We start from the raw sequence: 11,883 nt of genomic DNA, 5'->3' as shown, positions 1-11,883 counted from the left end.
TGGGATGGACTAATGGGGTTAGTCCATTTAGCTTAATTACACGCCAGCATAATTACATTGGAATGACTGGGAACATTTTCCAGATGGGATACAGTTGGGAAAAACAGTTTGGAAGAGTTCAGAGAAAATTGTGAATGAAGAAGATCACCGACGCAAGCTAGGGTTCTTCCTTCAAGTGTCAGTCATGAAACAGCCGTAGTTTCTTTCTCTGAAGTTTATGGGCCCCACTTCTTCTGTTCTGCACTGAAGACATGCATTGAAAAACAAAACTCATAACTGATTATAGAAAAAAGATCCTTGTTATGAATCATCCACTGCTAAAAAAAAAAAATGCTACTCCTTACATAAATGCTAGTAATATAAAGTATAAGTGTCCACCTAGAATTTTACTCTATGCTTTTGTCATGTCAATTGTTGGCTAATTTGATTTTGCTGCTATAGTCAGGATATCCGAATGTTTATTATTTATCATACAGTGATGAGTAACATTAAAATATCATTGAAACTGATTCATATTCGTTTTCACATGTCAAATGCGAAATGTTTTCCCAAGGTCAACAAGCATGTATCTTAAACTTTGAGCAAAACCTTTCCAAAGTGGCAAGAAGTTTCCAGACAAATGGCTCCTCTTGGGCCCGGATTGCTCGACTGGGATAAGTTACGTAACTGATTCAGTTACTTAGGTCTTCAGTAGTCTAAATACAGGTGACAGACACAGGTAGGGAGTCAGCTACTCCTGATTTCTCACAGTAAGGTTTTGTTTTGTTTTGTTTTCTCATGGAGGTCTGGTATGCAGTTGTGACACATAATCTAAATTTACTGTCTCTTACCTGAAAAAAAAAATACTCCATGCATTTTTCACATATAGAAATTGAAAAAGGTTACCAGGACAGTAAATACTGTAAATACTCCCTTTTCCTGTGAGGAGTTGTCCGGGCACAGAAAGGTCACAAGTACCTTGCCCAAGGTTACTCAGGGAAGGGGTAGCAGGGCGACTGCAGCGGCCCCTTCCCTGCTCCTGGAAAAATGTCAGCGCCGCCAATCTGTAGCAAGGGCTTCGCAACCCACCCCCTCGTGTATTTTATTATCGTTACTTTTTTACTATTTATTTACAGGTAACTACTACTACCTTATATGTAAATGTTAGCACTTCCCTGCCAAAGGAAGAGCTCTTTCTTAACAAATACTAAATAAATAAATAAATAAATAAATAAATAAATAAATAAATAAATTTAAAGCCACTTTTACGGCGGCGCACTGCTATTTATAGTGAAGTGGTCCTCTCCACTCCCCGCTCCCTCGCTCCCGGTTACAGACGCTGATTTCTAAGCGGGTTTTTATGACCCAAAGCGCGGGGATTTGCGCGGCGCCGGCAGCGCGGGGCGCGGCCTGCGCGGGAGCCACCGCCGCCACCCCGGAGCGCGGGGATCCCCGAGCCGCCGCATCATCTTTTTTTATTTTTTTCCTGCTCATTTTTCTTTCTTTTTTTTTTCCCCCTCTATTTTTTCTATTCTTTTTCCTCATTTTTTCTCTCGTTTTCCCACCACTACCATCGCTTCCCTTCCCGGCATCGCGGTGCGTTTCACGTCGCACGAGCAGCGATTTTCTCCCCGGGCGGCAGCCCGCGGGGATCCCCCCGCTTCCCGCCCCGACGGGGCGCCCCTGCCTCCCGCCGCGTATCCCCCCTGCCCCTTCCTCCTGGTTCGTGACGAGGGGGAGCCCATGGCGATAAGCCTCCTCCTGGTAAACAAGCCCGAGCGCTCTCCCTGCGCTGCAAAAGCCGCCGGGAGGAGGGAGGAAGGGGAGGACACGGACACCTCAGTCACGGGAAGGGGACCCAAAAAGCCAAGCCGCCGCAACAGCCTTTTTTTTTTTTTTCTTCCTCCCAGATAAATAAATAAACAAACAAGGCACTGAGCGCTGCGTGTCCCCCCCCCCCCCCCCTTTCACGATTCATTACTTAATTGCCTCGATGTGCCGTAATCCCCCAGTGCGGCGGGGTTCGTTTCCAAAGGAAACGCGAGCGCTGCCCTTCTTCACAGCTAACGCAAAACGCCGCGATAAATTAATTTATTTAATTAAAAACGCGTAAAGCTCTCCCCGCTCCTCCCCTCCCCTCCGAGGTGGCCTTTCCTCGCCACACACAACTAACAGCGGCGGGGGAAACGAGCCGCTGATGGATGAGGGACAGGAGCGGCGGCGGCTGCTCCCCCCGCCATGCCGGGGGGCGGCTCGCGAAATGGCGGGCGCGGGGGCGACGCGGAGGGGGAGCCCACGCGGGCTGCGGGGCGGACACACGCAGGGAGGGCGGACACGCAAGCTGTGCTGCGTGGGTGTGCGCTGACACACTCCGAGGCGTGGGAGGACACGTAGTGCCGGCGCACGGAGGGAGGCGGTTCGTGCGCTAACGGGCGGCGGCGGCGAGGGGGTAGGAAGATGGATGGTGGTTCCGGCCATCTCGGCGACCCGGCGCCTTTTGTGCCGCGGGGACAAAAGCGCGGTCGTGCCGCGCGTGAGACATCGTGACTCGCCGCGCCATGGCCGCCCGCTCCATGGCCGCCCCCCTCCTCCCCGCCAGCAGCGCGCGGGGCGGGCGGGCACCGCTCAGCCCCCATCGCGCCCCCGCGTTACACAACGAGGACCCCCCTCCTTGCCGCCGCCACCTCCAGCTCCACAGCCCCCTCTTTCCGCCCGCCGTTCCACAACCCTTCTCTCCCTTTTGGAAAGAGCCCTGGAAGTGCCCGTCCCCCCGCCACAAGGGAGTGCGCTGCGCTGCCGGCTCGCGCTGGGCTGCGCGGCCGTATTCGCTCCTCCTGCGCTGCTCGTGTTTTCGGCACGCGCGGCGGCAGCGCAGGGCCGCGCACGGGAGCCGCGGGGAGGGCGGGGCAGGCAGGAGGGGGCCGCGCCGGCCGTGCCCGCGGCTGTGGGCGGGAAACGCCGCCGCCGGGCGGGGGGAGGCGCGGCCAAGCGCTCCGAGCCGCCCAATGGCCGCGCGCCGCCCCGCCCGCGGGGCCCGCCCCCGCGGCGCCATTGGCGGGCGCCGCTGTCCCTCGGGCGGCGCGGCGCCCAATGCGGGGCGGTGCCGGCGGGCCCGGCTCCGCGGCCGCCCCCCCGCCGCCCGCCCCGTCTCGGTGTGTGAGCGTCTCGGTAACTCGGCGGGTCACGTGTTGTTTTGCTCTTTAGTTCAGTCACTCGGTGCGCGATGTGTTACTTACTGCTAAACTCCTACCGAGGCAGGCAGCAGCCGCCGCCGCGCCAGCACCGCCGCCAGCACCACCAGCAGCACCACCAGCAGCACCACCAGCAGCAGCAGCGACGAGACGCGCCGGGGAGCGCCCGCGGCGGCAGCAGCAGCAGCGGCGCCGCTTCCCGAGCCGCCGAGCGGGCACCGGCAGCGCCGATTGCCTAGAGGCGCCGCCGGCAGCAGCAGCCGGCGCCGCCGCGCTCCCTCCGCGGTGGTCGCCGAGGGGGGAAGCCCCGCCGCGCTGCCGCGGCTCGGCCGGGCCGCGGCGCGGAGCTCGCCCGCCGCGGGGCCGGCGATGGCGAGCCCCGCCGTCCTGGGGCTGCCGCCCGCCGCGAGCCCCCCCGCCTGCCCCAACCTCAACAACAACAACAACAACAACCAGGGCGTGCGCAAGTGCGGCTACCTGCGCAAGCAGAAGCACGGCCACAAGCGCTTCTTCGTGCTGCGCGGCCCCGGCGGCGGCGGCGAGGAGGCGGCGGGCGCGCGGCTCGAGTACTACGAGAGCGAGAAGAAATGGAGGAACAAGTCCGGGGCGCCCAAGCGGGTCATCGCCCTCGACTCGTGCCTCAACATCAACAAGCGGGCTGACGCCAAGCACAAGTACCTGATCGCGCTGTATACCAAGGACGAGTACTTCGCCGTGGCGGCCGAGAACGAGCAGGAGCAGGAGGGCTGGTACCGCGCCCTCACCGACCTGCTCAACGAGGGCAAGGCGGCCTGCCAGGGCTCCCCGCACCGCCACCTCTCCTCGCCCTTCGCCGCCTCCTGCAGCGCCGCCTCGCTGGCCGCCGCCGGCGAGGACCTCAACTACGGGCTCATCACGCCGGCCGCCGCCGCCTACCGGGAGGTCTGGCAGGTGACGCTGAAGCCCAAGGGCTTGGGGCAGAGCAAAAACCTCACGGGCGTGCACCGGCTCTGCCTCTCGGCGCGCACCATCGGCTTCGTGCGCCTCAACTGCGAGCTGCCCTCGGTCACGCTGCAGCTCATGAACATCCGCCGCTGCGGCCACTCCGACAGCTTCTTCTTCATGGAGGTGGGGCGCTCGGCGGCCACGGGGCCCGGCGAGCTCTGGATGCAGGCGGACGACTCCGTGGTGGCGCAGAACATCCACGAGACCATCCTGGAGGCCATGAAGGCGCTTAAGGAGCTGTCCGAGTTCCGGCCGCGCAGCAAGAGCCAGTCCTCGTCGTCCTCCTCCTCGGGGGGCGCCGCGGGGCCCGGCGGCGGCGGCGCCTCCGCCACGCACCCCATCACGGTGCCGGGGCGCCGCCACCACCACCACCACCACCTGGTGAACCTGCCCCCCAGCCAGACCGGGCTGCTGCGCCGCTCGCGCACCGAGAGCCTGGCGGCGGGCAAGGGCACGGCGGGCCGGGTGCGCACGGCCAGCGAGGGCGACGGCTGCCGCCTCGGCTCGGCCGCCGGCAGCCCCATGAGCCCCGGCCCCGTGCGCACGGCGCTCAGCCGCTCGCACACGCTCAGCAGCGGCGGCAGGACGGCGGCCAAGCTGCTGCCGGCGCTGGCCGGGGGCGGCGCGCCCGGCAGCCGCTCCATGTCCATGCCCGCCGCGCACTCGCCGCCCTCCGCCACCAGCCCCCTCAGCCTCTCGTCCAGCAGCGGCCTCGGCTCCGAGCCGGCCCCGCTGCACCAGCCGCAGCGCCCGTCGAGCGGCAGCGCCTCCGTGTCGGGCTCCCCCAGCGACGCGGGCTTCATGTCCTTCGACGAGTACGGCTCGAGCCCTGGGGGCGATCTGCGGCCCTTCTCCTCCTCCTCCACGGCCAGCAACCGCAGCAACACGCCCGAGTCGGTGGCCGAGACCCCGCCGGTGCGGGAGCCCGGCGGCGCCAGCGACCTCTACGGCTACATGGCCATGGAGCGGCCGCCCAGCGGCCGCCTCTGCTACCGGCCCTGCCCCGACGCCGCCGACAAGGGGCACCGCAAGCGGACCTACTCGCTGACCACGCCGTGCCGGCAGCGGCCCGCGCCGCCGCCGCTCTCCTCCGCCTCGCTCGACGAGTACACGCTCATGCGGGCCACCTTCGCCGGCAGCGCCGGCCGCCTCTTCCCCGCCTGCCAGGCGGGCGCCTCCCCCAAAGTCACCTACACCCCCTACCCCGAGGACTACGGGGACATCGAGATCGGCTCCCACCGCAGCTCCGGCAGCAGCAGCACCAACCTGGGGCCGCTGCCGGCGGCGGCAGGAGGAGGAGGGGCAGGAGGAGGAGAAGATGATGGCTACATGCCCATGACCCCCGGCGTGGCCGTAGCCCTAGGGCAGGGAGGCCGGGGCGGCGATGACTACATGCCCATGAGCCCCACCAGCGTGTCCGCCCCCAAGCAGATTCTGCAGCCCCGGGCCGGGGTGGGTGACGGGTCCCCCGGGAATGGGAGCAGCTACAAGACCAGCTCGCCCGGGGAGAGCTCCCCCGACGACAGCGGTTACATGAGGATGTGGTGTGGCTCCAAGCTCTCCGTGGAGAGCTCGGATGGCAGGCTGAGCGGCGGCGACTACATCAACATGTCCCCGCGGGAGCCCCAGCACGGGCCCCAGGCTCCTTCCCTCACTCCTCCCGACTTCTTTTTCGGCCCCTCGGGGCACGGGGCCAGCGAGCCCGGCAAGCCCAGCTGCTACTCGTACAGCTCCTTACCCCGCTCCTACAAGAGTCAGGGCCCGGCTAAGGACAGCGACCAGTACGTGCTCATGAACTCCCCGGGGAGGATGATCCCCGAGGAGGCGGCGTGCGGGGCGGCCCGGTGCCCCGCGGGCGCCCTCGCTCCCTCCAGCCACACGGTGCCTTCGCCCCTGCGGCACAGCCGCACCGAGAGCTTCCTGAGCCAGCGGTGCCAGCGCCTGGCGCGGCCCAGCCGCCTCTCCCTGGACACCTTGCGGACACTGCTGCCCAGCATGAACGAGCACCCGCTGCCCCCCGAGCCCAAGAGCCCCGGGGAGTACATCAACATCGACTTCGGCGACGCCGCCGTCTACTCTCCCCCCTCGCTGCCCGCCGACAGCCCGGCCTCCTCGCTGGGCTCGGGCACGGGCCAGCGGCGCTCCCCGCTCTCCGACTACATGAACATCGACTTTGGGTCGCAGTCGCCCTCGCAGTCGGGCACGGTCTCGGTGGGCTCCCTGGAGGCGCTCTCGCCGGGCTCTTCCTCCAGCACGAGCCAGCATGACGGGCGCTACCTGAAGTCGGCCGTGGGGGTGGCTTGCCTGTCCAGCCCGTCCGACAGTGGGGATTACACTGAGATGACCTTCGGCATGGCCACCACGCCACCCCAGCCCATCGCTCAGAAGCCAGAAAGTGCCCGCGTCACGAGCCCCACGGCGGGGGTGAAGAGGCTCACCCTCTCGGGGGTGGAGGCGTTCATCCTCTCCAGCCCTCCCCCCGACCCCAACCGGGGGGCCAAGGTGATCCGCGCAGACCCCCAGGGGCGACGGCGGCACAGCTCCGAGACCTTCTCCTCCACCACCACTGTGACCCCCGTGTCCCCCTCGTTTGCACACAACCCCAAAAGGCACAACTCGGCCTCGGTGGAGAACGTGTCTCTCAGGAAAAGCGAAGGCCTGGAGGAGGAGCAGGGCAGCAGCCCCATGTGCCGGGAGACCTCGGCCGGCTTCCAGAACGGCCTCAACTACATCGCCATCGATGTGGTGGACGGCACCCTGGCGAACTGTGACAAAGCCAGGTCGAAAGGCAGGCACGTGCTGAACGGGGGCATCAACGGGCTGGAGACGAGCGCCTACGCCAGCATAGACTTTCTGTCCCACAACCTGAAGGAAGCAAGTGCTGTGAAAGGTGAGTAGCTCTGTCCCACAGCCATGCATCGTGTCGCTCCCTACGGCATTACATGCTCCCATGCAGGGTGCCCCCTTGGCCCTTCTTAAGATTTCCCAGACGGGCCCCCTAATAAAGAGTGTTGGAGGATCCCTCTCTCTTTGTACAAGAGAAAGTTTAATTTGGGGCTATTTCCTCGTATTTAAATTCTGCTGCTGCGCTATTTTGAGTGTGTGCACCTGGACACTCCAGTAGAAGGTAATGTTGGCACAGCTACTGCGTTTGGGTGACTTGAGAGTTTTCTTACGTGAGATTTTTGAAAAATGTTTGGAAAATGTGGCCCAAATAGTTTATGTTAATGCAGCATCCAGATAAAATGTGAAACGTAAAAATGATTGAGTTGAAAAGAGTGAGGGAGATCAGACAACAACAACAACAACAACAACAACAAAAACCAAAACACCCCTTGGCTGTCTAGCTGGGTAGGTCTATTATAACAAAATGAGAAGGATTCATTTAATATCTTTTTAAATATCTCTTGCAAAAGTTTAACAGAAGATCATATTAATCACGGTGAAATGTTCTATCTAAAAAAGAAAAATCTTTCCAGAAGTCACGGCCCCTTGTTTTGCACATTTTACTCAAAGGCCTGCCCCACCGTGGTGTGTAACCACGTTCCAGCTGGCAGTTCAGAATGTGAATGACCAGTTGGTTGGCTTGCTTTTAAATGGACTGCAAATGCCCAGCTTTTCAAAGACAAAAACAAACCCAAGAAATCTGCAACTTAGGGTGAGAGAGAATTTGTATTTAAATTCTGTAGCTGTTCCTTTGTTGAGGTGCTAGTTTTGGTGTAAAAAAAAAAAAAGGAGTAAAAAGAGAAAGAAAGAAACAACCTCCACCCCCGAACTGCAAGCCACCTCCCCTAACAAGTGAGAAATTATAGGCAAGTGAAGAGCACTAGCTGAGGAGGGCACAGAGCAGGCAATCTGTCAAGGATTAAAAGTTAATGACGAGGCACTGCGGGGATTCTCGTTGCTTTTGCATTTATGCAAGACCTGGTACTTTAAGCCTGTGTGTATATAGAGCTGTAATGTATGTTTATAGCTGTAGCTAGCTGAAACGACATACGATTTAGAAGTAGCTGCTTGGAGGTGCTACAGGTATTGCTTCTGTATTCATGGTGCTGATAGGGGACATGAGTTAAAAGCAAAAAAAAAAAAAAAAAGCGCCGGTTTGTAAGTTACTTACAGGGTCTTTTTTTCTCTCTGTTTTCTTACTAGCTAGTTGATTTTGAAGAAGAAAATATTTTCTCTTTTGATAGGAAGTACAGGAAGATGGAAAAGATGAGAGCTCCACCGTTTGCAGAGCAAGCTTTGAACCTAATTAAGACGAGAGGATTGTTGAATGAAATGTCAAAGCTTTAAAGGATGAACACTTACTCTGAATGACTTGGAGGGCTGAGGGCAGAGCATTATTTGTTAGTCGTTTTTAGCTTTGCTGAAGTCAGATTCAGGATTCGCATGGCTCGACTAAAAACCACTGAATGCTGCGATTATTGGTTACTTTTGCCTTATAAAAGTCAAGCCTTGGAATTCTGTTCCAGGACACATAACAAACTATTCTGCACGTTTCTTTGCAAATTGTTTCTTTCTTCTTTTTTTTTTTTTTTCCAGAATAATTGATTTTTTCTTGAGCCACCTACAGCCCCAACTGCAAACCAAGCCCATGTTGGGAAAGAGCTATTTCCACAACATTCTCCAAACTGCTGACCCTAAGGCAAAGGGGGGGAGCAGGGGGAGGGGAGGCAGCTGCAGAGAAAACCTGGAGTGGATACGAGTTCTCTCAGCATCCAGGCTAAAAGCAGAGGGAATAAAATAGTCAATCAGTGAGGATAAGCAGGAGGAATTGACTCCCATCCTGCTAATGAGGTAAACAAAGGGGTAATGCAGTAAACACAGCGATGTTAATTTGGTGCATGGCGTACAGAGGAGAAGGTTTAATTCTATGAAATATTTGACAAACAGTGGTTATAGACTTGCCTTATTTTAATATTCAATCTCTGTGAATATTCATCCTCCCTGTTTCCCTAGGAAGCTTATAAATGTAGACCACAATCAGAAGTGTTCTGGGTAAACTCTTTAATCTCTACGTAGGAGGCAAAGCTGTCCTCTCCACCACTCTGCTTCCCTGAAAAACGTGTAAACCTATTGCGCCTTGTTACAGCTATTCTGCTCGGGGATTACTGTAGCCAATATCAGGGCACGGTGGTAAGAAAACAATTCGCACAAACATAAGTCAGCAGTGTTCTGGGTTGCATTTTAAAAGCAGGATTTCGTGTTAACAACAATATTTGTGGCAGGCTAACCAGAAAATTAACAGCACGGGAAAATAGAAATATAAATAATTCTATCAGTATAAGTAGAACCAAGCCATTCACTTTTGCAAATACCCATGTTTCTGTTTTGGTTTTCATTAGGATTTCGCACTGGAGTTTGTTTACAGAACTGCTACTGCCACGGTTAAAAGATCGCTCGGTTTTGTGCCAATGCATTTAAAGTCCAAAACCAGTAATTTGACAGATTACTAAGACTCTCTTGTTTTACAAAGAAACACGTATGCAATTTAAAGAAAAATGTATTTTGAGTGTAAGCAGGAGTAAACTCTGTTTACTATTGTAACACTGTAGTAATTCACGTAGATTTCAGGAAATCTCATTTAGCAGAATGAATTAATAGTTTGCACAAAGAGAGCTTTGCCATGTATGATCAGCATTGTTTATTTAGATCTTTTCACTTCTTCTGAATTCTGTTGTATTATCAGAGTTACTGAGTGGGAAGTTCTGCTGCTTCAAAACTAAAGAAAAGTTCAGAGCTATTTTACAACAGTGGAGAATGCGCTTTTGTTGTTTAGTAACGGGGACAAGAAAAGCTCTTTCAGAGATACTGGGTGTACAAGTAAGCTTCTTGCGGGGGGTTTATCGGTAAAATAATGTTTCCATGAGTGTAAAATACTTGTTAAAAATCGATTGGAATTCTTTCTAAGGGTCTGTAGCAATAGAAGTGAATGTTTTTCATGTGGGTAACAAGACTTAAAGGAAATTATTTATATCATTTGAAGTAATAAGGTGGTTGGCTTTCATGTGTGGCTTGTCTCTGCTGTCAGTAACTTATCTCTGCTGTAGGGAATGCTGTACTTTGGGAATTCTCTGTCCATGTTATCCTGTTGTGACAAGGGCAAGCTAGTACAAACAAAATAGCTGTCAAAACAGAAAAATTAAAAGATTGCTTAAAATTATCAGTTTGCTTAGTTCTACTGTACTCTGAAAGTATGCGCATATTTAAATTAGCGTCTGAGAAACACTTGCCTTCATCTGATATGTAAATAAAATAAAACTGTGACTGGTCAGTGGAAACTCTTGTTACATGCTGATAATTAGTTTTGTTCTAATATTGACTGCTTTTTTTTTGTTGTTTAAAGAGGTGTGAACTGTATATGGTTTTTATTATTTATGGAGACATTTATGCTAATTTTCTTATATAATGTAAATTATTTATTTAAATGGATTTTCGACAGAGTATACCACTGAACGATCTGACTTTTTATGGTGAAACTTAGCTCTAGCTGATTTAAATGAGAGTTTTACCTTGATTTCAGCGGTTGTAATCTTGACATTATTGAGTAAAATTCCCTTTAGATATAGTGCTTTTTTTTGGAGCAACTTTGAAATCGGGAATTTTGCCTAACTGTTAAAACATCAGACTTGGGTGTGATATCTTCAGTTTTTGTTTGCTTGTTTGTTCCTACAGCCACAGTGCTCTGTAACCTTTAAAGGTTTCTGCATAGTCTAGTAGTTCTGGTCTAGTTTTCTAGAGCTGAACAAATACTGTGTATAATGATGAAGAAAACTGAGGGTTGTTTTCGTCCTATTCAAGTTTCTCTTCTCTTGGTTTATTTAAAGAAGACTTCATCTGTAATGCATCTACTTAAGGTAGTAATAAGGTGATTTGGGGTAATGATAATGAACCCTCCCCCCTTGTCAATTAGCTCTTGCTTTTGTGAGGGTTCTGTGATTGCACCTAACCAATAAAAAGCCTATCTTAAGAAATCTCTTCCTGTGTCTTTCTAATGGCAATTTAGATTATTTAACACAAAACTCGGTTCCTCTTTTTTTTTTCTGTCTGAATTACTTTGTACGGTGAATTATATCAAGATATTTTTTCTTTTTAATATGACAACTGCCGTAAAGTTTTGCTTTGCAGTGCAGCATGAGAGTGTATGATTGCCCCTTTTGCAAGACTTGTATTCATTTGTAAAAGACTTGTTAAAAGTATTAAAATAATTTTACGTTGTGTTAGGAATCTATGCATCTTTTACAGTCTTTTTTTTTTCTCTTTAGAATAAATTATTTGTAAATGCAGTATTTTCTCTTACTGATATATTCTGTGAAGTGAAATGATTGCATCAAAACCAGAAGCTGAAAGAACTCGACTACTCTGAATATCACACATAACTTAAGCTTAGAATTAAAACTGTAGGTTCTCTCTTAACAGCTCTGGAAATGCACTTTTCTTTCAGATTGCATTTTACAAGTGACCAATTCTAAAGGGTTAGGTACCAATCTGGCAATACTATTCATGAAGCACAAAATACTAAATTTATCTAAAATTAATTGAAACCTTTTATATTTTAAATTACGATGATTATATGGATCTCAGCTTTTTACAAGCTGGTAGGATGTTAAAACATGTAACGTGTATTAGACTTTTATTTTGCTTTATACTTTAAATTATGTGCAACTATACTGCTCGTTTAAGGAATGTCATGGTTACTTTGAGTCATTTAAGATAAATTGTTATAGAC

The 11,883-nt window shown here is 53.3% G+C and overlaps 1 protein-coding gene across 3 annotated transcripts in view; it reads left to right on the top strand.

Moving 5' to 3' along the window:
* Positions 1–3,539: 3,539 nt before the first annotated feature.
* The window catches only part of IRS2 (insulin receptor substrate 2), a 28,562-nt gene continuing 20,218 nt past the window's right edge, over positions 3,540–11,883 (top strand). Inside the window, exons 1-2 of one of the 3 annotated variants that reach the window (XM_088538425.1) lie at positions 3,540–7,044; positions 8,345–11,128. In XM_088538425.1, coding sequence (XP_088394551.1) covers positions 3,540–7,044; positions 8,345–8,370 — 3,531 coding nt within the window. In that variant the 3' untranslated portion in view covers positions 8,371–11,128. Of the gene's footprint in view, positions 7,045–8,303; positions 11,129–11,883 lie in introns of those variants that run through there. The other 2 variants (XM_088538431.1, XM_088538439.1) reach the window with 2 other exon arrangements.

This window comes from Tinamus guttatus, unplaced genomic scaffold (genome assembly GCF_059628265.1).
Source record: "Tinamus guttatus ecotype Peru unplaced genomic scaffold, ASM5962826v1 Tinamus_guttatus_pri_ptg000047l, whole genome shotgun sequence".
Classification (NCBI taxonomy): domain Eukaryota; kingdom Metazoa; phylum Chordata; class Aves; order Tinamiformes; family Tinamidae; genus Tinamus; species Tinamus guttatus.
This window is presented reverse-complemented; position numbering and strand designations above follow the sequence as displayed.